Consider the following 26098-nt stretch of genomic DNA (forward strand, 5'->3'; position numbering starts at 1 on the left):
GTGCCTTTGGGTAAACTCAAAGTGGGCTGTCAAGTACATTTTACTGAGGAGTGGCTTCCGTCTGGCCACTCTACCATAAAGGCCTGATTGGTGGAGTGCTGCAGAGATGGTTGTCCTTCTGGAAGGTCCTCCCATCTCCACAGAGGAACTCGGGAGCTCTGTCAGAATGACCATTGGGTTCTTGGTCACCTCCTAGCTCTAGGAAGAGACTTGGTGGTTCCAAACGTAAGAATAATGGAGGCCACTGTGTTTTTTGGGACCTTCAATGCTGCAGACATTTTTTGGTACCCTTCCCCTACGGACAATTTCTTCGACCTCATGGCTTGGTTTTTGCTCTAACATGCACTGTCAACTGTTGGAGCTTATATAGACGGGTGTGTGCCTCTGCAAATCATGCCCAATCAAGTTGTAGTAACAGCTCAAGGATGATCAATGGAAACAGGATGCACCTGAGCTCAATTTCGAGTCTCATAGCAAAAGATCTGAATAGTTACGTAAATAAGATATTTCATTAAAAAAAAATTTTTTAGATACATTTTAAAACAAAGAAAATGCTTCCGCGTTGTTAATATGGGGTATTGTGTGTAGATTGATGAGGTGAAAAAAATATTGTATGTTTTAGAATAAGGCTGTAACGTAAGAAGATGTGGAAATTAAAGATAGCTAGCAATATGTTAGCCAGTGGAGGCTGCTGAGGGGAGGACGGCTCATAAATGGCTGGAACAGCGCAAATGGAATGGCAACAAACCATGTGTTTGATACCATTCCATACATTCCGCTCCAGCCATTGCAACAAGCCCGTCCTCCCAAATTAAGGTGCCACCAACCTCATTTGATGTTCAAAATAAGTCAAACTGAAAAAGTCACAACCGAAACAATTGACACCATGGAGATATACAGAGGTTTCATCTTTGTATCTATGCCATTATGGCATCTGTGACAGCACGGGCAGTGCCATTGAGGCCATCTTCATTTTAAAGTTGCATGCGCCATGATCTACCAACTGAGCTACAGAGGACCACCATGTACCCACTTTCAAAATTGCACCTTGTGCATTATACTACTAGAACGTTCAGGAGTAAATTGAAAGCCTGACTGAGTCCCCCCCCCCCCCCCCCCCCCCCAAGACCACATTCGGTCTTTAACTTGTCATGGTCTCAACTCACTGGGTCTGGATCTTGGGACCAACAAAGTCCTGGTAGAAATCTTGGTCTTGGCTTCTGGATATTACCTTACTCTTTGGTTTACAAACAATAGGCAACCCAATTTGAAGAAGCCAATGCTCTCTGATCATTGGCTGATCACTTCCAAACCCATAGGAATCCCCACACAGTTGACTACTTTTAAATAGTGGAAGCCCTCAATGGTAATGTCTATACTGAAACGAGTTATATCTATCGGAGTCCTCCATTTATGTCTATGATTGACACCCTTGCCACCGAAACGCCTGTTATTTTGTCAATTTGGTTTGCAAAATATTTCTCCAATGAATCTATAATGGAAGGTTAATCAAAATAATCACTATTGTGCATGGTTCTTCCTTTATTGCAACTTTTTCACTGTGTTTTCTAATAACACTTTTTTTTGGGGGGGGGGGGGGTGTAAGGTAGATTCAGATAAATATTTCAAATATGCAATACAAACAAAGTGTGTGAGTAGTATATATGTCCACCTGAAATATGTTGGAAGACGTGTGCTGAAAGTTGGGGAAAAATAGGATACAAATGCGATTTTTTTTTTGTCCCAGTTTGCACCACTTCTGTATAATGACCCTGAGGGTACAAAACATTAAGAAAACCTCCTTTTCCATGACCGACTGACCAGGTGAAAGCTGATCCTTTATTAAATCCACTTCAAATCAGTGTAGATGAAGGGGAGGAGACAGGTTAAAGAAGGAGTTTTTAGACTTGAGACAATTGAGATATGGATTGTATGTGTGCCATTCAGAGGGTGAATGGGCAAGAAGATATTTAAGTGCCTTTGAACGGGGTATGGTAGTAGATGCCAGGCTCACCGGTTTGTGTCAAGAACTGCAACTCTGCTGTTTTTTTTACACTCTACAGTTTCCAGTGTGTATCAAGAAAGGTTCACCACCCAAAGGACATCCAGCCAACTTGACAACTGTGGGAAGCATTGGAGTCATCATGGGCCAGCATCCCTGTAGAATGCTTTCGACACCTTGTAGAGTCTAGGCCCTGACGAATTGAGGCTGTTCTGGGGGTGCAACTGAATATTAGGAAGGTGTTCGTAATGTTTTGTACACATTTTGAGAAAGTATAAAGCGTAGATTCCCGGAGCGCCCTCTCTCTCTCTAATCCAGCATCGGTTTTTGATTCAGCCAGCTCGTGATTTGACCACAATAACAAAACAAAAAAAGACGGGTTCATTTAATAACAGCCATTTTAAGTGTTGGCAGCATCAATGTTCCCATGATGACAGACCACCACCGTTATTGTTGCTCTTTGTAGCACATGACCTTAAAAGGTTACTTATGCAACTGACAACTTCCTAGTCTCCTAACCCTTCCCCATACACCCACCCAACCCCTCTGACATGCAAGGATCTAACATGTGAAAGTAAAAGGAATATGAAAAATAAGATGAAATAATAATAGAAAATAAAACAACCCCTACTGAACATAGATAAGAGGAGGATGGAGAGAGAAGTCAAATGACTAATAATAGAAAATAAAAAACCACTCTTACTCGCCGTCCAACTGACTGTTTGTCTGGGACAATCTCGGTTGTCCATCTGTTCGTCCGTCAGTCTTTAGAGGCTGCAAGTCGTAAGCAGTCTGTGTGAGGACACAAGAGGAAGAGACAGTCATCCCTTTCTTTGACGTACTCGTGCTCCCTCTTCTCTCTTCATTGGGGAAGACCTGTCTGGGAAGGCTGGGTGACCCTGTATGGTTGAGGGGGGGGGGGGTCTAGGGTTGAGGGGAAGTGGGGGGTGGTCGAGAGGGAAAGCCATATAACGTACATTCGGAGAGCGAGAGGGTGGGTCCTGTATCTGTCCATCCATGAGTGAGTGTGGAACTCTGCTGCCCTACATGGCCAGAGGGTTAGTGGTGGTGGCAGGGGAGGTTGTGTATTTGGGCGGGGCCAGCTCCAGGAGCGCACGTACCGTCCCGGCCACCAGGGGGAGCCCTCTCTCCTCCAGGATGTGGAGGGGCAGGCACAGCTGGGTCTGAGGCCAGATGAAGAGCACACGCACACAGACAACAAAGGGAGGAGGGAAAACGGGAGAACAAAAAAGGGTATGTCAATGGATGGGTAAATAATAACAAACTACCAAAAGATAACAGAAATCAACACAAATGGAAAGACAAACTCAACATAAGATGGAAAAGGAGGTGAATGGGATCCAAACGGCATGACCTTTAGGAGAGCATGGAAGCGGAGCAGGGAGCAGGTGTGCAAACACAGGCACAGGGTTACAATAAGTAGGGACTTGTGAACTGAGACACCCACTGAACAACATATCCCACAGGAGCAAATATGGAGGGAGCAGGAGAGAGAGAGAACAAGCTGAACACAAGCAGAAGTAGCGAGGAGAGAAGACAGGCGGCAAAGAGGAAGGAAGTCACACCAAATATTTGGTTCATTTTATTGTGAAAGGAGGAGCTCTGGGAAAGAGTTGAAAGGTCAACAACAGAAGACACAGGAGAGATAGACACGTGGTTACACACACTGGAAGCAAACAGACCACTGACAGAGAGAACATACACACCGCTCTTCAGAGCCAGAGGAGACATTACTCCTTGTCATTCAGCATAGACCAACAACAAACTACACACACAGCCTGCGTCCCCCGAATGGCACCCTATTCCCTATTGAGTGCACTACTTCTAACCAGGGGGCACATAGGAATCTGATTAAAAGTAGTGCACTATAAAGAATAGGGTCCTATTTGGAACAAACCACAGATTCACTCTGTCTCACAAAATATGTGCTTTGTCTTCGTATAGAACGGTATAAGAGCACTCATTGCGATATACAGTGCCTTCAGAAAGTATTCACACCTCTTGACTTTTTCCACATTTTGTTGGAACACACACAATACCCCATAATGTTAAAGTGGAATTATGTTTTTAATTAAAAATTTAACGCTGAAATCAATAAGTTTTTGTGACAAAATGTGGAAAAAGTTAAGGGGTGTGAAAACTTTCGGAAGGCACTGTAGTCCTGCCATATCCTGGGGCTGATTGTTACCACAGCTTGTGCCTACATAGACTGGTCCCAGATCTGTTTGTGCCATCTTACCCGCACAAACGCATCTGGAACCAGGCTAGTGTTAAACACATTCATCACACACCAGAGACACAAAATGGGGGTAGAGTGAAGTTGCCCCTACACTGATCTTGGGTCAGTTTAGCATTTTACCTACTAAAGGTTAAAGACAAAGTGAAACATTGTAGTAAGTTAAAAGGGCTTTTGATAACCAAATGTGATAAAGAAGCAAGTTCAAACCCTTAAACCAGTACAAAAAAAAACATTAAGAAAATTGCCTCATTGACTACTGCGTGCCGTGTGAACTTGAGTGGCTTCCAGACATGTCTATAAATTGTATTTGGGAGTATGGCTAGACAGTACACTGTCATTCTCTCAGCACATATCCAAGCTGCAGGCTAAGGTAAAATCTAGAGTTGTTTTTTTCTATCGTAATCGCTCCTCTTTCACCCCAGCAGCCAAACTAACCTTAATTCAGATGACCATCCTACCCATGCTACATTACAAAGACGTAATTTATAGATCAGCAGGTAAGGGTGCTCTCGAGTGGCTAGATGTGCTTTACCATTCGGCCATCAGATTTGCCACCAATGCTCCTTATAGGACACATCCTTGCACTCTATACTCCCATCTCAGTATACCCAGCGCAAGACCCACTGGTTGAAGCTTATTTATAAAACCCTCTTAGGCATCACTCCCCCTATCTGAGATGCCTACTGCAACACTCATCTTCCACATACTCCACCCGTTCTGCCAGTCCTATTCTGTTAAAGGTCCCCAAATTACACACATCCCTGGGCCGCTCGTCTTTTCAGTTCGCTGCAGCTAGCGACTGGAAACGAGCTGCAACAAACACTCAAACTGGACAGTTTTATCTCAATCTCAACATTCAAAGACTCAATCATGGACACTCTTACTGACACTTGTGGTTGCTTAACACAATCTATTGTTATCTACCATGTTTGTGCTGCTACCATGTGGCGATGTTGTCATGATGTGTTGCTACTATGTTGTGCTGTCATGTGTTTCTGTCATGTTGTGTAGTTGTCTCTTTCGTTGTGATGTGTGTTTTGTCCTACATTATAATTTTTTAGCCCCCATTCTCACAGGAGGTATTTTGCCTCTTGGTAGGCAGTCATTGTAAATAAGAACTTGTTCTTAACTGACTTACATAGTTAAGTAAAAAATGAACTTGTGCAAGTTGGGCTATCATAGCTAGGTAGTAAGACCAAAACCACTCCAAGCTCAGCTATCATTGATGGATATTTTGTTAGTTAGCTAGCGATGTTATCAGAACAGCTTGCGACAGTGCAGAATTTTACTATGGATACTGGCAGCATCGTGTGGTAAGTCTGACTACTAGCTGCAATTGATTTAATAGGAGTGGACATTTAACAACCTACATGTCTGTAGCTAACGTTAGCTTGCATTAACTGAATACTTGTTTTACTAGTCAGCTGTTTCTAGCCCAGCTAGCCTCGCTTAGGTTTGGCACATCTGAAGTCCCTCACTGCAAACCATATTGAATACTGTTTTATGCATAGTGTACACCATGTGCCTACAAAAGTGACTATTGTTGTGGGCACTACCATGCGGTTTGCTAAGCTTTTTGCTCTTAGCTAGCTTGATGGCTAACAGTACGATCGATGCCCGTCTAAACTACTGTAATGCCTCACACAGCTAGACCTTGCTCGCTGAATGAACACAAACACATGTGCAATTGGGTTATTGACTGGACTATACAAGTTTATTCAATGCTAGCTAACTGCTTTGCTATTGTGGACGTCATGTATTTAGCTCCTTACTAATGTCGGGAAACAGTAGATCCGATGCCCCTGCCCATGTGAAAATTACAATTATATAGCCTACATCTGACTAAGCTCAAAACTTATGCAAGTGGATTTTTTGACAGGACAATACAGGCTTGTTAACATGATTGTTATTATTTTATTGTTGTTCCATCTCAAATTGGTAGTTTTAGCTTTTCGTTTATTCACTTCTTGAACAAAAAGCCATGCGTACAGTTCGGTGCGGACGCTCTACCATTCCCATGACGTTTTTTTCAATATGGCTGTGGCCACATCTTTCCAAGCTTGTGCTAGGTGCTCCAAAACCTATCATATGTTTTAAAAGCATTTTCATAACATCACGTTCAACAACGTTACCTAATGTCGACATGTAAAATGTAGGTTGATTTGAGCATTTCAGGTTAGGATTGGGGAAGGGGAAGGTTAGGTTAGGATTGGGGAAGCAGATCCTAGATCTGTACCTAGGGGTAACATCACCCCGGAGCCACAAAATGAGCGTTAGGACAGAGGGGGGCTCGATCACAGACAGTCAAGGAGAAAAAGGTGCCTGTAGGATACTTGATTGTGCGTCAGCAAGGACTCAAAGGCTTACAAATTACCCTCGGCTACCTGCTCTCTTCTTGATTAGGCAAAAACGTCCGACTGACTTTGCAGCTAAGGCGAAGCCGTGTTCGAGTCAGGAAAGAAGAGAAGCGATAGGGCGTTGAATGGTCAGATTACTCGTGGTTGTTTCTTCTCAGAGGCAGTCGGGGAGGAGGAAGCACGTAGGCTACATATGACAAGCACTCCTACTTTGATGTTATCTGTGCAATGGAAGCGCTTTCGGGTGGGAAGGTTCCATCTAAAAAACACACGCACACACGTCGGCAGGCGGACAAACTTAAGGCACAGAAGGAGGTTCAGTAGGTAGGTACAGTAGCAGACAGCTCATTGACAACATAGCAACCTCCGGGTCTCGCTGTCTCTCTCAATGGGGGCAGTGCCAGTACATCACAGAAGGGTAACGAGGGAGCATTGAAGGTCCACCTCGCCACTCCTTGAGTGGAAGCAAGTAACCTTCCCCAACAAACAACTGGAACAACAAAAGATAAAACCTACTATATGGCTTTTGGCATATGGAGTTGTTCCCTTTTCAGTGGATGGCAAACCAGGCAGTGGCGAGCGCTCCTCTTTGTTATGGTAGAGTGGGACAGAGAGGTCCACTCTCATTCTTGCGTTTTTCCCTTGTCGAGTTCTGCTGCGTCTGAATGGATACCGCTGTGGTGATGGGAGTCGGCGCAATATGAAATGAGAAGCGCGTAGGAGTGCGAGTGGTGTGTGAGCGCGCATGTGTGTGTACGAGTGGTGGAGAGCCAGTTGGGTAAGGTGAGGAAGGGGTTGTGTGGTCCAGACAGACAGTTCAGAGGTGGGGCACCAGGTTGCAGTACAGGGCACACAGCACAGACATGGTGGACAGATAGAAGAGGGCGAAGCCTGCCAGCTGGGCCAGGGGAGAAGGCATTAGGAGGGGGGGAGGAGCCATGGAAAGCAGGACCCCCAGCGTCCAGTAAACACAGCCTCCCCGGCCATCCAGAACCTCCTCCACTGTGCACAGCCTCTCCTGTCCCATGGGCGATGAAGCAGGGGAGAGAATGGGCAGGCAAAGGATACAATTACATAGATAGGGGAGTTGTGTGTTTGGACGGACAGATGGAAGATGAGTTTGAGGGGGAAGTGTTACGGTTAAAAGGAAGAAGAGCGGAGGAGCAGAAAGAGAAAGCTACTGTTAGTAACAGGCAAGCGGCTCTCCAAGTCAAGTTTACAAAAGCTCTGCAGGTTGCCAGTTGAGTTACCTGGAGTCAGCTGATAAAAAGAGCAGGGACAGAGAACTAGGCTAAACTTTAGTGTTGATACAAAAAGCAGAGTAGTAGAGGGAAGAAATCTTATGACAGAAGAGAAAAACCTGCACTGACAGTAGCCTTTAGGTATTTAATTACATTGGTGATGTCACCGTCTGCTACTAGCAAATTAAAATCTGAAGAACAGTCCGTCAGTACAGGTTCTCTTGTATCACATGCTTTTTCTAACCCATCACAAACACACAGACGTTTTAGCATGAGGACTAGTGAGTTGTATACCAGTCCTTTATTCAACTAGTGTGAAGGTCTTACCTGTGGAACCCCGATCCTGCGACACGCCTCCAGAAAGTTCTCCACGTTCCGCCGACACTTGGCCATCGTCAGTTTGGGCTTGATGGACAGAGACAACGATAAGCACAACGACATTGGCTTGTCTCAAATGGCACCCTATTACCTGTATAGTGCACTACTTTTGACCAGGGCCTACGGTCACAGTAGTGCACTATGTAGGGAATAGGGTGCAATTTGGGACATAAGCAGTGTCTGATCATAACCCAAATGCAAATGTATGGCAAAGTAAAAAGGAGCATTGTTGTATTGATATGCTTGAAGTGTAGTGTTCCTGACTGACTAAATTCATTCTAAAACTGACATCTCACTAATGCACGTATGGTATGCACGCACAGCACACGCATAAAGTGCACACACAAACACTCACCACAGCAGGGGAGGCACATGGATGCTGGGTACGGATCGTGGCCGCACATAATTTGCCAGATGGCAGAGGACGACCCCGTCGGTCAGTGCTGCTCCCAGGTCGCTGGGCAAGGACACTTTCAGACGCGACTCTATGTTCTACAAAATAGAGCAGGACACAATTTCAGGGGGATTAGCACAAGTAGGGCCAGGAGTTTTTCCTGACTTTGTGATCTGACCTGGGCTCATAAAGCATCTTAGAGTAATAGTGATGTTCTAGGATCAGATCCCGTGTCCATCTAATTATGATCTGAAAGGAAAGACTGATTCTATTTCAGCACTTCTCTGAAATGCTTTATGTATATGGGCCAAGGAACCCAGTAGAAACTCCAGGCCCTAATGGCTTGGTCAAAAGGCGGGAGAATCTGTTTGTCGGGTGTTGTTCACCTTCCGCAGTTGCTCCACCAGAGCAGCCTCCTCTCCCATGGGGCCTTGAGGCTGGGTAGGGGTCACCTCTTCAGGCTCCGGCCTGGGGGCGGCACCATCACCTGGGGGGGAAGGCAGAACCAGACAGGCTCAAACATACACATACAAGATCAAAAGCTGGTGAAAGCAGAATGGGTGCTAATCATTTATTCTGAAGAGGGTGAAGTCCAGCTCTCTACAGATACAATGGCATGATCAGACGCCTGGCAAACAATGCAGAAGACAAACTACAGTAGATAGACGGAACTCTACAGCCGACAGACAGGCGGAACTCTAGAGAACTCTACAGCAGACAGGCGGAACTCTACAGTAGATAGACGGAACTCTACAGCCGACAGACAGGCGGAACTCTAGAGAACTCTACAGCAGACAGGCGGAACTCTACAGTAGATAGACGGAACTCTACAGCCGACAGACACGGGGAAACTCTAGAGAACTCTACAGCAGACAGGCGGAACTCTAGAGAACTCTACAGCAGACAGGCGGAGCTCCACAGCAGACAGACTGGCGGAACTCTACAGCAGACAGATTGGCGGAACTCTACAGCAGACAGACTGGCGGAACTCTACAGCAGACAGACTGGCGGAACTCTACAGCAGACAGACTGGCGGAACTCTACAGCAGACAGACAGGCGGAACTCTACAGCAGACAGACTGGCGGAACTCTACAGCAACATACAGGCGGAACTCTACAGGAGACAGACTGGCGGAACTCTACAGCAGACAGACAGGCGGAACTCTACAGGAGACAGACTGGCGGAACTCTACAGCAGACAGACTGGCGGAACTCTACAGCAGACAGACTGGCGGAACTCTACAGCGACAGACTGGCGGAACTCTACAGCAGACAGACTGGCGGAACTCTACAGCAGACAAACTGGCGGAACTCTACAGCAGACAGACTGGCGGAACTCAACAGCAGACAGACTGGCGGAACTCTACAGCAGACAGACTGGCGGAACTCAACAGCAGACAAACTGGCGGAACTCTACAGCAGACAGACTGGCGGAACTCAACAGCAGACAGACTGGCGGAACTCTACAGCAGACAGACTGGCGGAACTCTACAGCAGACAGACTGGCGGAACTCTACAGCAGACAGACTGGCGGAACTCTACAGCAGACAGACAGGCGGAACTCTACAGCAGACAGACAGGCGGAACTCTACAGCAGACAGACAGACGGAACTCTACAGCAACATACAGGCGGAACTCTACAGTAACAGACAGGCTGTGACCTATAGTCAGACAGCACTCAAAGTAACAGATGGGATCAGAAAACCAACAGAGCTGAACATCATACATCATACGTACAAGTCAAAAAGCCGACAATTTCCCCTCCCCCATTTAAAACATAGAAATCTGTCCATGTTGAAAATTATTCCCCACTGCCCCCCTTCTATTTTGATCAACTATCTACAGTGTTGCTCAGTGACTTTGCAGGATCCCATCCAGACATGTCTATCAGCCCAGACACAGTTACCAGAACAATGTCACATACGACACTCAATTGTGACATGCGCATTGCACGCTCAAGAGGTACCAACACTCTCTTCTGAAAGCTCCCAAGGCCATGCAGCAAGATCCAGAGGTTGTGATCCGGTGACATACCTCTCCTCTGCTCTTCCTTCTGGCTGAGGCGAAACAAGAAGCTGTCTGGCCGCTGGGCGGGCCCCTGGCAGGAGGGCGGGGCAACAGGGCCGGGGTAAGAAGGTGATTGGAGGGCTGCAAGCAGAACAGGATGTGAGCAGGTGGGAGAGCGGCAGAGTGAATAGTAAAATTCTTTCAGATCCACAGGAACGTCTAGGGGGTAGTGGTCAATTTGGAATACATAAATTAGTAAGGAGAGAGAGGAGTGTGTTGGAAGCCGCTCAAGTTCACATCCATTTATAATCTGGTTTCCCTGGAAGCCAGTAGGACAAGCTGCACCGAGCAGTGTATGGCAGCCGTGATGTAACCGTAGAGGGAAATGGAGGAATAGTGTGACTGGTGTCTTACCTGTGGGAGACAGGGAGGAGGAGCGATCCTCGCCCTGCTGAGTGGCCAGTCGAGTCCGAGCGGAGAGCAAACAAAGAGAGGGAGAGAGAGAATTCATGTAATTTGAGTCAAGACGAAAACACCATTCATGCATATACAGTTCCCTCAACAATACGCCGGTCTCACCCCTCCTTTGACACCAGAGATGTAATGGGGGAGGGTAAAGGCCTGTAAACATCACTCGACTGTTTGGTGTTTACAGACCTATCTTTTAGCGCTACAACAAAGATGGGCAACTGTTACATAAGAGAGGGTGGACTATGGGCATAGAGCCATGAAGTAGGCTCTCTGGCTGCAGGTAGGTAGAGTGCTCCTTAGAGTTAGCTTAAAATAACAATCATATTCATGGATTGTAGAGGTTGACCGATTAATTAGGGGCAATTTCAAGTTTTCATAACAATCGGTAATCGGCATTTTTGGACGCCGATTGTGGCCGATTACATTGCACTCCACGAGGAGACTGCGTGGCAGGCTGACCACTTGTTACGCGAGTGCAGAAAGGAGCCTAGGTAAGTTGCTAGCTAGCATTAAACTTATCTTATAAAAAACAATCAATCTTAACATAATCACTAGTTATCTACACATGGTTGATGATATTACTAGCTTATCCTGCGTTGCATATAATCAATGCGGTGCATGTTAATTTATCATCAAATCATAGCCTACTTCACCAAACGGGTGATGATTTAACAAGCGCATTAGCGAAAAAAGCACTGTTGTTGCACCAATGTGTACCTAACCATAAACATCAATGCCTATCTTAAAATCAATACACAAGTATATATTTTTTTAAACCTGCATATTTAGTGAATATTGCCTGCTAACATGAATGTATTTTAACGAAGGAAATTGTGTCACTTCTCTTGCGTTCTGTGCAAGCAGAGTCAGGGTATATGCAGCAGTTTGGGCTGCCTGGCTCGTTGCGAACTGTGTGAAGACCATTTCTTCCTAACAAAGACCGTAATTAATTTGCCAGAAATTTACATAATTATGCAATGTAACAGCAATATTTAGACTTAGGGATGCCACCTGTTAGATAAAATATGGAACGGTTTCGTATTTCACTGAAAGAATAAACGTTTTGTTTTCAAAATGATAGTTTCCGGATTTGACCATATTAATGACCAAAGGCTTCTATTTCTGAGTTTATTATATTAAGTCTATGATTTGATATTTGATATTTGCAATACTAAATTACCTATTAGAACATCCAATAGTCAAAGGTATATGAAATACAAATGTTATAGAGAGAAATTGTCCTATAATAACCACAACAAAAAAAACGTATTATCTGGGAATATTGAAGACTCTTGTGAAAAGGAACCACCAGCTTTCATATGTTCTCATGTTCTGAGCAAGGAACTTAAACGTAAGCTTTTTTACATGGCACATATTGCACTTTTACTTTCTTCTCCAACACTTTGTTTTTGCATTATGTAAACCAAATTGAACATGTTTCATTATTTATTTGAGACTAAATAGATGTTATTTTTGTATTATATTAAGTTAAAATGTCACGATTGTTATGAGACGAATGAGTGGACCAAGGCGCAGCGTGGAAAAAATACATCTTTTAATAAAGGAAAAAACAAACACTTATAAACGAACAAAACAAACGATCGTGAAGCTAAACCGAACTAAGTGCACACATGCAACATAGAACATAGACAATTTCCCACAATCACCTAAAGTCTATGGCTGCCTTAAATATGGCTCCCAATCAGAGACAACAATAAACAGCTGTCTCTGATTGAGAACCAAACCAGGCAACCATAGACTTTCCTAGACCTCTCTACTGAACACAACCCCATACACAACCCCCTAAACAATACACACACCCTAAACTAGAAAAACACACAAACATCCCATGTCACACCCTGACCTAACTAAACTAATAAAGAAAATCAATATAACAGAGACCAGGGTGTGACAGTACCCCCCCCCCCCCCCCCCCCCCCCCAAAGGTGCGGACTACGGCCGCAAAACCTGACACAGAAGGGGAGGGTCCGGATGGGCCTTCCTATGGCGGCGGCTCGGGTGCGGGACGTGGACCCCCCTCCACCATAGTCACTACCCGCTCTGGCGGATCCTGGCTGGCTGGCGACTCTGGCGGATCCTGGCTGGCTGGCGACTCTGGCTGCTCATGGCTGGCTGGCTGGCGACTCTGGCTGCTCATGGCTGGCTGGCTGGCGACTCTGGCTGGCTGGCTGGCGACTCTGGCTGCTCATGGCTGGCTGGCTGGCGACTCTGGCTGCTCATGGCTGGCTGGCTGGCGACTCTGGCTGCTCATGGCTGGCTGGCTGGCGACTCTGGCTGCTCATGGCTGGCTGGCTGGCGACTCTGGCTGCTCATGGCTGGCTGGCTGGCGACTCTGGCTGCTCATGGCTGGCTGGCGGCTCTGGCAGATCCTGGCTGACTGGCGGCTCTGGCAGATCCTGGCTGACTGGCGGCTCTGGTAGATCCTGGCTGACTGGCGGCTCTAGCGGCTCCTGACTGACGGACGGCACTGACGGCTCGGGACAGACGGACGGCTCTAATGGCGCTGGGCAGACGGATGGCTCAGATGGCGCTGGGCAGACGGATGGCTCAGATGGCGCTGGGCAGACGGATGGCTCAGATGGCGCTGGGCAGACGGATGGCTCAGATGGCGCTGGGCAGACGGATGGCTCAGATGGCGCTGGGCAGACGGATGGCTCAGATGGCGCTGGGCAGACGGATGGCTCAGGACAGGCAGGCGGCTCAGATGGCGCTGGGCAGACGAGCAGTGCAGGCGGCGTTGGGCAGACGGCCGACTCTGACCTGCTGAGGCGCACAGTAGGCCTGGTGCGTGGTGCCGGAACTGGTTGTACCGGACTGGAGACACGCACCTCAAGGCTAGTGCGGGGAGAAGGAACAGGGCATACTGGACCCTGGAGACGCACATTAGGCCTAGTGCGTGGTGCCGGAACTGGTGGTACCGGGCTGGAGACACGCACCTCAAGGCTAGTGCGGGGAGAAGGAACAGGGCATACTGGACCCTGGAGATGCACATTAGGCCTAGTGCGTGGTGCCAGAACTGGTGGTACCGGGCTGGGGACACGCACCGCAAGGCTAGTGCGGGGAGCAGCAACAGGACGCACAGGACTCTGGAGACGCACAGGAGGCTTGGTGCGTGGTGCCGGAACTGGTGGTACCGGGCTGGAGACACGCACCATAGGGCGAGTGCGTGGAGGAGGAACAGGGCTCTGGAGACACACTGGAAGCCTGGTGCGTGGTGTTGGCACTGGTGGTACTGGGCTGGGGTTGGGAGGTGGCGCCGGAAATACCGGACCGTGCAGGCGTACTGGCTCCCTTGAGCACTGAGCCTGCCCAACCTTACCTGGTTGTATGCTCCCCATCGCCCGACCAGTACGGGGAGGTGGAATAACCCGCACCGGGCTATGCAGGCGAACCGGGGACACCATGCGTAAGGCTGGTGCCATGTAAGCCGGCCCGAGGAGACGCACTGGAGACCAGACGCGTTGAGCCGGCTTCATGGCATCTGGCTCAATCTAGCCCGGCCGATACGAGGAGCTGGTATGTACCGTACCGGGCTATGCACACGTACAGGAGACACCATGCGCTCTACTGCGTAACACGGTGTCTGCCCGTACTCTCGCTCTCCACGGTAAGTACAGGGAGTAGGCGCAGGTCTCCTACCTGACTTCGCCACACTCCCTTTTAGCCCCCCCCCCCAAGAAATTTTTTGGGCTGCCTCACAGGCTTCCTACCGAGTCGTCGTGCTGCCTCCATTCGCCGGTATCCCTCCTCGCACTGCGCCAGAGAATCCCAGGCGGGCTCCGGCATTCGCCCTGGGTCGATCGCCCACCTGTCGATCTCCTCCCACGTAGTGTAGCCCAGATCCTGCTCCCATTTCCATAAATCCTGTGTAGGTGGGTCCTGTTGCTGTTTCACACGCTGCTTGGTCCTGGGTTGGTGGGAAATTCTGTCACGATTGTTATGAGACGAATGAGTGGACCAAGGCGCAGCGTGGAAAAAAGACATCTTCTTTTAATGAAGGAAAAAACAAACACTTATAAACGAACAAAACAAACGTGAAGCTAAACCGAACTAAGTGCACACAAAGTGCTTTACATTGTTGTTAGGGTTGCGTCAATTCAATCTGGTATAAGGACAAGTATGACAATGAGTCACTAATTGTATGCTATGTACTTTTTATTAACTAAGTAATAAATGGCAAATGCAATTTTCGTATATACGGGTTCACTGCACCACCCCGCAGGGTAGAACAGAGAACTGACTTGTTCCTGACAAAGATATTATAATATACTCATGACAGAGATAGTTCCCGCTTCCGAGCCGGCCTGTCAGAGTAGAGACTGGGCGTGGTTTAGACTCACCCAGCCTATCACCGGCGCTCAGGCTAGTCCTAGCCTCTTTGCGCTCTTTGGTGTCCCGGCGCTGTTGCTGTGTAGATTACGCTCCCTCACCCCAGAGACTGAGGTCAGACAGCTCTGCAACATTGTCTGAGCTATTTGCACCTGTATACAAAAGCACACTGTTCTCGCTCAAGGCTAACCACAGCTTCCCAGCACACTTATCTGGGGCTAACTGTTACTTCCAGCACACACACACAGACACCCAGGCGCCCAGGCCAACAGTTGCTAATATTCAATCACATTGAGTATTCAATCACAATCACATATAGTATTGGGTTGTAATGCATAATTCAGAACCTCACATTGTACAGGAGAAACACCTCAGCTCACACCTGGGTGATGCTACGGCAGCCATTTTGCACCACACATGCGCTAGCCAAACCCTAACAATCACCTAACTGGCCCTGGGCCAGTGTTTAGAAACATGCTTTAACACCCAAAGTATAAGGAAATAAAGAGAAAGAGACGGCGAAGGGAGGTTGAAAAGAAGACGTACAAGTTCGCAGTACCTGCAGTAGACACGTGGGGACGATATCTATGGACATCCCAGACCCGGAAAGAGACTGGGGTGGGGGGGACAAAAATATAAAAGGAGAGAGACGAGAGTAAAGCCAAAAGGTGGATTGAAGGATTTTTTTAAATAAAAATGTAACTCAAGAAAAATAAGATTAAAAGAGACTGTTAAATGCTGAGAAAGATAAAGAGAACATTGAGTACTATTCTGCTAATTGAGTAAGCACAGTGGAAACAGCATGCTGCACAGATAAGGGCAACAAAACAACAACTGTGTTTGTGGGTGTTTGCGTCTGTGTGATGGTACACTACATGACACAAATGATGTGGACACCTGATATAACAGCCTCCACTCTTCTGGTTAGGCTTTCCACTAGATGTTGGAACATTGCTACGGGGACTTCAGCCACAAGAGCATTAGTGAGGTCGGGCACTGACGTTAGGTGATTAGGCCTGGCTCGCAGTCGGCGTTCCACTTCATCCCAAAGGTGTTCGATGGTGTTGAGGTCAGGGCTCTATGCAGGCCAGTCAAGTTCTTCCACACCGACCGACAAACCATTTCAGTATGGACCTCACTTTGTGCATAGGGGCACTGTCATGCTAAAAAAGGAAAGGTCCTTCCCAAACTGTTGCCACAAAGTTGGAAGCACAGAATCTTCTGGAATGTCATTGTATGCTGTAGCGTTAAGATTTCCCTTCACTGGAACTAAAGGGCCTAGTCCGAACCATGAAAAACAGCCCCAGACCATTATTCCTCCTCCACCAAACTTTACAGTTGGCACTATGCATTGGGGCAGTCCTCCTGGCATCCACCAAATCCAGATACGTCACTCCAGAGAACGCGTTTCCACTGCTCCAGAGTCCAATGGCAGCGAGCTATACACCACTCCAGCCGACGCTTGGCATTGCGCATGATGATTTTAGGCTTGTTTGCGGCTGCTCGGACATGGAAACCCATTTCATGAAGATCCCAACTGAGAGTTATTGTGCTGACATTGCCTCCAGAGGCAATTTAGAACTTGGTAGTGAATGTTGCAACTGACAACAGATGATTTTTACACGCTATGCGCTTCAGCACTCAGCGGTCCCGTTCTGTGAGCTTGTGTGGCCTAACACTTCGCGGCTGAGCCATTGATGCTCCTAGACGTTTCCACTTCACAATAACAGCATTTACAGTTGACCGGGGCAGCTCTAGCAGGGCAGAAATTTGTCAAATGGACTTATTGGAAAGGTGGCATCCTATGACGGTGCCATGTTGAAAGTCACTGAGCTCTTCAGTGAGCTATTCTACTGCCAACGTTTGTCTATGGAGATTGCATGGCTGTTTGCTCAGTTGTATTCACCTGTCAGCAGCAGGTGTGGCTGAAATAGCCAGATCCACTAATTTGAAGGGGTGTACACATACTTTTATATACACTGCTCAAAAAAATAAAGGGAACACTTAAACAACACAATGTAACTCCAAGTCAATCACACTTCTGTGAAATCAAACTGTCCACTTAGGAAGCAACACTGATTGACAATAAATTTCACATGCTGTTGTGCAAATGGAATAGACAACAGGTGGAAATTATAGGCAATTAGCAAGACACCCCCAATAAAGGAGTGGTTCTGCAGGTGGTGACCACAGACCACTTCTCAGTTCCTATGCTTCCTGGCTGATGTTTTGGTCACTTTTGAATACTGGCGGTGCTTTCACTCTAGTGGTAGCATGAGACGGGAGTCTACAACCCACACAAGTGGCTCAGGTAGTGCAGCTCATCCAGGATGGCACATCAATGCGAGCTGTGGCAAGAAGGTTTTGTCATGTTTTGTCTTTTGATTATCATGTCTTGTCCCTGTGCTTCCCTTCCATTTGTCTCCCTCTGCTGGTCTTAGTAGGTTCTTTCCCTCTCTCTTCCCCTCCCTCTCTTCCTCTCTCGCTCTCTCTCTATCGTTCCGTTCCTGCTCCCAGCTGTTCCTCATTCTCCTAACTACCTCATTTAATCTTTCACACCTGTCCCCTATTTTGCCCTCTGATTAGAGTTCCTATTTCTCCCTCTGTTTTCCGCTTCTGTCCTTGTCGGATCTTTGTTTGATGTTTGCTGTTCCGTGTCCTGGTTCCGCCCTGTCGTGTTTTTGCCTTCATCAGATGCTGCGTGTGAGCAGGTGTCATCTAAGATATATCCAGGAGTACCGTTTTGTTTATGTTTGGAATAAAGACTCTGTTTTTGTTAAGTCGCTTTTGGGTCCTCATTCATCTGCTTAACAGAAAGATCCGACCAGTATGGACCCAGCGACTACGGATTCTCGCAACACTGCCATCGAGATCCAGGGAGCAATGCTCGGCAGACACGAGCAGGAATTGTCTGCTGCTCGTCATGCCGTTGAGACCCTGGCCGCTCAGGTTTCCAACCTCTCAGGACAGTTTCAGAGTCTTCGTCTCGTGCCACCTGTTACTTCCTGGTCTTCCGAGTCTTCGGAACCTAGGGTTAATAACCCACCATGTTACTCTGGGCAACCCACTGAGTGCCGCTCCTTTCTGACCCAGTGTGATATTGTGTTTTCTCTCCAGCCCAACACATACTCACGAGAGAGAGCTCGGATCGCCTACGTCATATCACTCCTTACTGGTCGGGCTCGGGAGTGGGGCACAGCTATCTGGGAGGCAAGGGCTGAGTGTACTAACGATTATCAGAGCTTTAAAGAGGAGATGATACGGGTTTTTGATCGTTCAGTTTTTGGGAAGGAGGCTTCCAGGGTCCTGGCTTCCCTATGTCAAGGTGATCGATCCATAACGGATTACTCTATAGAGTTTCGCACTCTTGCTGCATCCAGTGACTGGAACGAGCCGGCGTTGCTCGCTCGTTTTCTGGAGGGACTTCACGCTGAGGTTAAGGATGAGATTCTCTCCCGGGAGGTTCCTTCCAGCGTGGACTCTTTGATTGCACTCGCCATCCGCATAGAACGACGGGTAGATCTTCGTCACCGAGCTCGTGGAAGAGAGCTCGCGTTAACGGTGTTTCCCCTCTCCGCATCTCAACCATCTTCTCCCATCAGCTCAGAGACTGAGCCCATGCAGCTGGGAGGTATTCGCATCTCGACTAAGGAGAGGGAACGGAGAATCACCAACCGCCTTTGTCTCTATTGCGGTTCTGCTGGACATTTTGTCATGTCATGTCCAGTAAAAGGCCAGAGCTCATCAGTAAGCGGAGGGCTACTGGTGAGCGCTACTACTCAGGTCTCTCCATCAAGATCCTGTACTACCTTGTCGGTCCATCTACGCTGGACCGGTTCGGCTGCTTCCTGCAGTGCCTTGATAGACTCTGGGGCTGAGGGTTGTTTTATGGACGAAGCATGGGCTCGGAAACATGACATTCCTCTCAGACAGTTAGGGAAGCCCACGCCCATGTTCGCCTTAGATGGTAGTCTTCTCCCCAGTATCAGATGTGAGACACTACCTTTAACCCTCACAGTATCTGGTAACCACAGTGAGACCATTTCCTTTTTGATTTTTCGTTCACCTTTTACACCTGTTGTTTTGGGTCATCCCTGGCTAGTATGTCATAATCCTTCTATTAATTGGTCTAGTAATTCTATCCTATCCTGGAACGTTTCTTGTCATGTGAAGTGTTTAATGTCTGCTATCCCTCCTGTGTCTTCTGTCCCCTCTACTCAGGAGGAACCTGGTGACTTGACAGGAGTGCCGGAGGAATATCATGATCTGCGCACGGTCTTCAGTCGGTCCAGAGCCAGCTCCCTTCCTCCTCACCGGTCGTATGATTGTTGTATTGATCTCCTTCCGGGGACCACTCCCCCTCGGGGTAGACTTTACTCTCTGTCGGCTCCCGAACGTAAGGCTCTCGAGGATTATCTGTCTGTTTCTCTCAACGCCGGTACCGTGGTGCCTTCTTCCTCTCCCGCCGGAGCGGGGTTTTTCTTTGTTAAGAAGAAGGACGGTACTCTGCGCCCCTGTGTGGATTATCGAGGGCTGAATGACATAACGGTTAAGAATCGTTATCCGCTTCCCCTTATGTCGTCAGCCTTCGAGATGCTGCAGGGAGCCAGGTTCTTTACTAAGTTGGACCTTCGTAACGCTTACCATCTCGTACGCATCAGAGAGGGGGACGAGTGGAAAACGGCGTTTAACACTCCGTTAGGGCATTTTGAATACCGGGTTCTGCCGTTCGGTCTCTCTAATGCTCCAGCGGTCTTTCAGGCATTAGTCAATGATGTACTGAGAGACATGCTGAACATCTTTGTTTTCGTTTACCTTGACGATATCCTGATTTTTTCACCGTCACTCGAGATTCATGTTCAGCACGTTCGACGTGTACTCCAGCGCCTTTTAGAGAATTGTCTCTACGTGAAGGCTGAGAAGTGCGCCTTTCATGTCTCCTCTGTCACTTTTCTTGGTTCTGTTATTTCCGCTGAAGGCATTCAGATGGATCCCGCTAAGGTCCAGGCTGTCAGCGATTGGCCCGTCCCTAAGTCACGTGTCGAGTTGCAGCGCTTTCTCGGTTTCGCTAATTTCTATCGGCGTTTCATTCGTAATTTCGGTCAAGTGGCTGCCCCTCTCACAGCTCTGACTTCTGTCAAGACTTGCTTTAAGTGGTCCGGTTCCGCCCAGGGAGCTTTTGATCTCCTCAAGAAGCGTTTTACATCCGCTCCTATCCTTGTTACTCCTGACGTCACTAAACAATTTATTGTCGAGGTTGACGCTTCAGAGGTGGGCGTGGGAGCCATTCTGTCCCAGCGCTTCCAGTCTGACGATAAGGTTCATCCTTGCGCTTACTTTTCTCATCGCCTGTCGCCATCGGAACGCAACTATGATGTGGGTAACCGCGAACTGCTCGCTATCCGCTTAGCCATAGGCGAATGGCGACAGTGGTTGGAGGGGGCGACCGTTCCTTTTGTCGTTTGGACTGACCATAAGAACCTTGAGTACATCCGTTCTGCCAAACGACTTAATGCACGTCAAGCTCGTTGGGCGTTGTTTTTCGCTCGTTTCGAGTTCGTGATTTCCTATCGCCCGGGGAATAAGAACACCAAGCCTGATGCCTTATCCCGTCTCTTTAGTTCTTCTGTGGTTTCTACCGACCCCGAGGGGATTCTCCCTGAAGGGCGTGTTGTCGGGTTGACTGTCTGGGGAATTGAGAGACAGGTAAAGCAAGCGCTCACTCACACTGCGTCGCCGCGCGCTTGTCCTAGTAACCTTCTGTTTGTTCCTGTCCCTACTCGTCTGGCTGTTCTTCAGTGGGCTCATTCTGCCAAGTTAGCTGGCCACCCCGGTGTTCGGGGTACGCTTGCTTCTATTCGCCAGCGGTTTTGGTGGCCTACTCAGGAGCGGGACACGCGCCGTTTCGTGGCTGCTTGTTCGGACTGCGCGCAGACTAAGTCAGGTAACTCTCCTCCTGCCGGTCGTCTCAGACCGCTTCCCATTCCTTCTCGACCATGGTCTCACATCGCCTTAGACTTTATTACCGGTCTGCCTTCGTCTGCGGGGAAGACTGTGATTCTTACGGTTATCGATAGGTTCTCTAAGGCGGCACATTTCATTCCCCTCGCTAAGCTTCCTTCCGCTAAAGAGACGGCACAAATCATCATTGAGAATGTGTTCAGAATTCATGGCCTCCCGTTAGACGCCGTTTCAGACAGAGGTCCGCAATTCACGTCACAGTTTTGGAGGGAGTTCTGTCGTTTGATCGGTGCTTCCGTCAGTCTCTCTTCCGGGTTTCATCCCCAGTCTAACGGTCAAGCAGAAAGGGCCAATCAGTCGATTGGTCGCATTTTACGCAGCCTTTCGTTTCGAAACCCTGCGTCTTGGGCAGAACAGCTCCCCTGGGCTGAGTACGCTCACAACTCGCTTCCTTCGTCTGCTACAGGGCTATCTCCGTTTCAGAGTAGTCTTGGTTACCAGCCTCCTCTGTTCTCGTCCCAGCTCGCCGAGTCCAGCGTTCCCTCCGCTCAGGCTTTTGTCCAACGTTGTGAGCGCACTTGGAGGAGGGTCAGGTCTGCACTTTGCCGTTACAGGGCGCAGACTGTGAGAGCCGCCAATAAACGTAGGATTAAGAGTCCTAGGTATTGTCGCGGTCAGAGAGTGTGGCTTTCCACTCGTAACCTTCCCCTTACGACAGCTTCTCGCAAGTTGACTCCGCGGTTCATTGGTCCGTTCCGTGTCTCTCAGGTCGTCAATCCTGTCGCTGTGCGACTGCTTCTTCCGCGACATCTTCGTCGCGTCCACCCTGTCTTCCATGTCTCTTGTGTCAAGCCTTTTCTTCGCGCTCCCGTTCGTCTTCCCTCCCCCCCTCCCGTCCTTGTCGAGGGCGCACCTATTTACAAGGTACGGAAGATCATGGACATGCGTTCTCGGGGACGTGGTCACCAGTACTTAGTGGATTGGGAGGGTTACGGTCCTGAGGAGAGGAGTTGGGTTCCATCTCGGGACGTGCTGGACCGTTCGTTGATTAATGATTTCCTCCGTTGCCGCCAGGGTTCCTCCTCGAGTGCGCCAGGAGGCGCTCGGTGAGTGGGGGGGTACTGTCATGTTTTGTCTTTTGATTATCATGTCTTGTCCCTGTGCTTCCCTTCCATTTGTCTCCCTCTGCTGGTCTTAGTAGGTTCTTTCCCTCTCTCTTCCCCTCCCTCTCTTCCTCTCTCGCTCTCTCTCTATCGTTCCGTTCCTGCTCCCAGCTGTTCCTCATTCTCCTAACTACCTCATTTAATCTTTCACACCTGTCCCCTATTTTGCCCTCTGATTAGAGTTCCTATTTCTCCCTCTGTTTTCCGCTTCTGTCCTTGTCGGATCTTTGTTTGATGTTTGCTGTTCCGTGTCCTGGTTCCGCCCTGTCGTGTTTTTGCCTTCATCAGATGCTGCGTGTGAGCAGGTGTCATCTAAGATATATCCAGGAGTACCGTTTTGTTTATGTTTGGAATAAAGACTCTGTTTTTGTTAAGTCGCTTTTGGGTCCTCATTCATCTGCTTAACAGATTTGCTGTGTCTGTCAGCGTAGTGTCCAGAGCATGGAGGCGCTACCAGGAGACAGGCCAGTACATCAGGAGACGTGGAGGAGGTGTCATATATACATATATTCATATACATAGCTCATAAATCAAGCACATATATTAAACATGATTTAGGTGGCCTAGGCTGATTTAGAGCCTGCTTGTGACCATAGGATTAAAGCTTGCACAACACACCCCATTGCTAAGACACAAGATTGTTGTTGCATAACACATGGTTCCCCATTTTGTCACAAAGACACTAACCGCACAAGACAGTATTAGAGCGCCAAACTAAACCGCCTGACTTAAGTAATTGCTCACATCCCTCTAATCAGGAAACCCCCTAGCCCCAGACAGTAACGGCCAGTTACAGTTCCCCTTATCTCATGACTCCTGGACACACAAATATTTCATCATCGCATGAACACACACACTTCACTCCCCTCTCTACTGGTCGGGTGCCAAGAGCAGAGGACTCTGCTGTGCACCAATGGGGCTACTGCTATGGCCAGAGCAGACCCGCCTCCAACTCTTCAGGACCAGTCAGAAGACCAACACGAAGAGCTGAAATCCACTCTGTCCAGCGTCTTGATTTGGTCTCTCTCTCAGGTAGTTATTCATCAACAGAGGCCAAAAAACATTTGTGAAAAACTGAACAGAGACACGACAACACAGACTGAAAATCTGCCAAAGAGCTGGACTCGTGTTTGTGTGAGTGAGTTATACTACATTATGCCAAATGTAGACTTAATAACATAGAAATTTCGATTTTATAAAAGTGGCCTTTTGTAATTCTCACCTTCACTGTAAGAAAAATGGCGGAAAAGGAAGTTGGAATGGAATGCTGGGAAATTCACGTAGTCGGTTACGACAGAAACGCATAATCAAAACATGTATTTATTTGTATCTAACTATTCAGCTGTCACTTTATTGCATTCTCGTACGTTTCACACAACATAATAATCAAAGTAGATAAGAATTTGTCATTTTTTGAAAACAATAATCAAATGTTGTGCGTTACCAGGGTAACCGGGGTAAACTACCAAGTGTGCTGCTAGACTAGCTAAACTATGCTCTAGTTAAACTACTGGCCTTTTATTGTCCATAAATATAGCTAGTAAACTTCAACACGTTCCGTGAAGACACGTAAGAAATATACCTAGCTACGAATCTGTTGATTGTGTTATTGAGCATTTTGCCCAGGATATTTTCTAACACAAAAATGTCACAGTTAGAAAACGGTATCGTTAGTAGCTAGCTAGATAGGTGATGTTGTAAATTGCTTGGCTAATTTCGCTCGAATTCAGTGATCACAGACCATCAGCATGCCGGTTCCTTTGTCTGGGGTAGAGCTGCTCAGAGTGTGTACAGTGCTCCAGGACTGTGCTGCAGAGCTGTCAGTGCTGGGTCACATCATGCCCGGCACCTACAGGGGTCGTCCAGAAGCTGATAAGGTATTATCTGATTATCCTCAGCTAACATTATACGCGGAGCTAATGTCAATTGGCTTTTTCAAGCCATGATGCGTCTTTAGCAAATTAATGGTATGCTTGCTATCTAAGCTGTAATTTTCTCCTATTCAGCCCGTATTCATATGTTTTTGTGGAAGTTTGTGTCAGCCGACATTGGACAGGTCCTTGAACAGCAGAAAGCGGCAGAGCAGAACCTGAAAGCAGCCCGTCAGTTTGAGAGAGAGTCTGGGAGACTGTCAGATGCCACCTGTGAGCTGCACAGATCCCAGAAGGAACTGAACCGCACACTAGAGAAGAACCCACTGTCCCCTGACAACCTGGCCAAGGTGCAGAGAGACAGGTGGGTTCCAGATAGCTCTTGTTCGGGGCTTTAGTGCACGTTCCGACTTGGACCAGAGCTAGGTTCCAGACAATTTAATAAAATAGAAGCCCACAACTCTGTGCTTCAAACAGAGATGTATTATGATTTATTATGCACACGAGACAACTTTTCAACTACTTAGCCAAGTTCGCACCCAGCCTCTCCAATGCTAATGCACCCCTGCATCAACTGCTAAAGCAGTCCAGTGAGTTTCTCTGGGACAAGCAACACAACATTGCTTTCCAAATGTGAAAGACTTGATCCCGAGAGAACCAGGACCAATCCTTGCCTACTACGACCCCGACAAAGAGCTCAGACTCAAAGTAGACGCGTCGAAGTATGGACTAGGTTCAGTGCTACTGCAAGAAGGAAAGCCCATCGGCTACGCTTCCAAATCTCTCACAGACTGTGAAATCAAATTGAAAAGGAGCTCTACGCCATTCTGTTCGGATGTAAACGTTTCCATCAGTACGTATATGGACGACAAGTCATTGTGGAATCCGACCACAAGCCCCTTGAGTCAATCATGAGGAAACCACTAGCCGCAGCCCCGCCAAGGCTACAGAGAATGATTCTTCAACTACAAAAATACAACTTCACAATCACTCACCGTCCAGGCAAAGACATCCCTGTCGCAGACACACTCTCCAGGAAGTGTCTTACCTATAAGGACAGCAGCCTCAGTGAAGGCATGGACATGCAAGTGCACACTGTGTACAGCAACTTACCAGTTAGTGACACAAAACTGAAGGAGATCCAAGCAGAAACAGAAAAGGACTCACAACTCGCACAGCTGAGGAAAGTCATACAGGATGGACGGCCTGAGGAGAGGAGAAAATGCCCTCAGAGCGTCTCAGAATTCTGGAACCATCCTGATGAACTATCACAGATCAACGGAATAATTTTCAAAGGAGAGAAAATCATCATTCCTACCAGTCTCAGGAAGAGATTTTGACAAAGATCCATGCTGGACACATGGGCTTGGAAAAGTGCAAACAGAGAGCATGGGACATTTTGTTTTGGCCCGGAATGTGCAAACAAATAGAGGACATTGTTGGTAAATGCGCCATATGTCTTGAACGACGCCCCTCAAACACCAAAGAGCCAATGTTACCTCACTGTATCCCAGACCGACCCTGGCAGGTCGTGGCAACCGATCTGTTCACCTGAAACAACGAGAACTACATCGTAACAGTTGACTACTACAGAAGATACTTCGAACTCGACAAGCTTCACAGCACCACATCTGCAGCTGTGA

General features: G+C 47.9%; 1 protein-coding gene and 1 long non-coding RNA gene across 2 annotated transcripts; one reads left to right on the top strand and one right to left on the bottom strand.

The window, feature by feature from the left end:
- Positions 1 to 2372: 2372 nt before the first annotated feature.
- LOC120043643 lies at positions 2373 to 8607 on the bottom strand. Its single transcript, XR_005476493.1, has 3 exons — positions 8594 to 8607; positions 8188 to 8265; positions 2373 to 3186 (listed from the first exon to the last, which is right to left on the bottom strand). It is a non-coding gene; the product is annotated as an uncharacterized LOC120043643 (long non-coding RNA).
- A 14995-nt stretch (positions 8608 to 23602) lies between these two features.
- Positions 23603 to 25429, top strand: LOC120043644 (dynein regulatory complex protein 9-like). The gene is made up of 3 exons (XM_038988197.1): positions 23603 to 23718; positions 24315 to 24461; positions 24617 to 25429. Exons 2-3 carry the CDS (start codon positions 24333 to 24335, stop codon positions 24851 to 24853), a joined length of 366 nt encoding a protein of 121 aa, XP_038844125.1. The 5' UTR covers positions 23603 to 23718; positions 24315 to 24332; the 3' UTR covers positions 24854 to 25429.
- Positions 25430 to 26098: the final 669 nt, after the last annotated feature.

This window comes from Salvelinus namaycush, unplaced genomic scaffold, assembly GCF_016432855.1.
Source record: "Salvelinus namaycush isolate Seneca unplaced genomic scaffold, SaNama_1.0 Scaffold982, whole genome shotgun sequence".
Classification (NCBI taxonomy): Eukaryota; Metazoa; Chordata; class Actinopteri; order Salmoniformes; family Salmonidae; genus Salvelinus; species Salvelinus namaycush.

Coding starts and splice junctions, on each gene's coding strand:
- LOC120043644 (XM_038988197.1), top strand. CDS start 24,333: ATGCCGGTTCCTTTGTCTGGGGTAGAGCTGCTCAGAGTGTGTACAGTG. Junction 24,462..24,616: donor GTCGTCCAGAAGCTGATAAG/GTATTATCTGAT, acceptor TTTTTGTGGAAG/TTTGTGTCAGCCGACATTGG.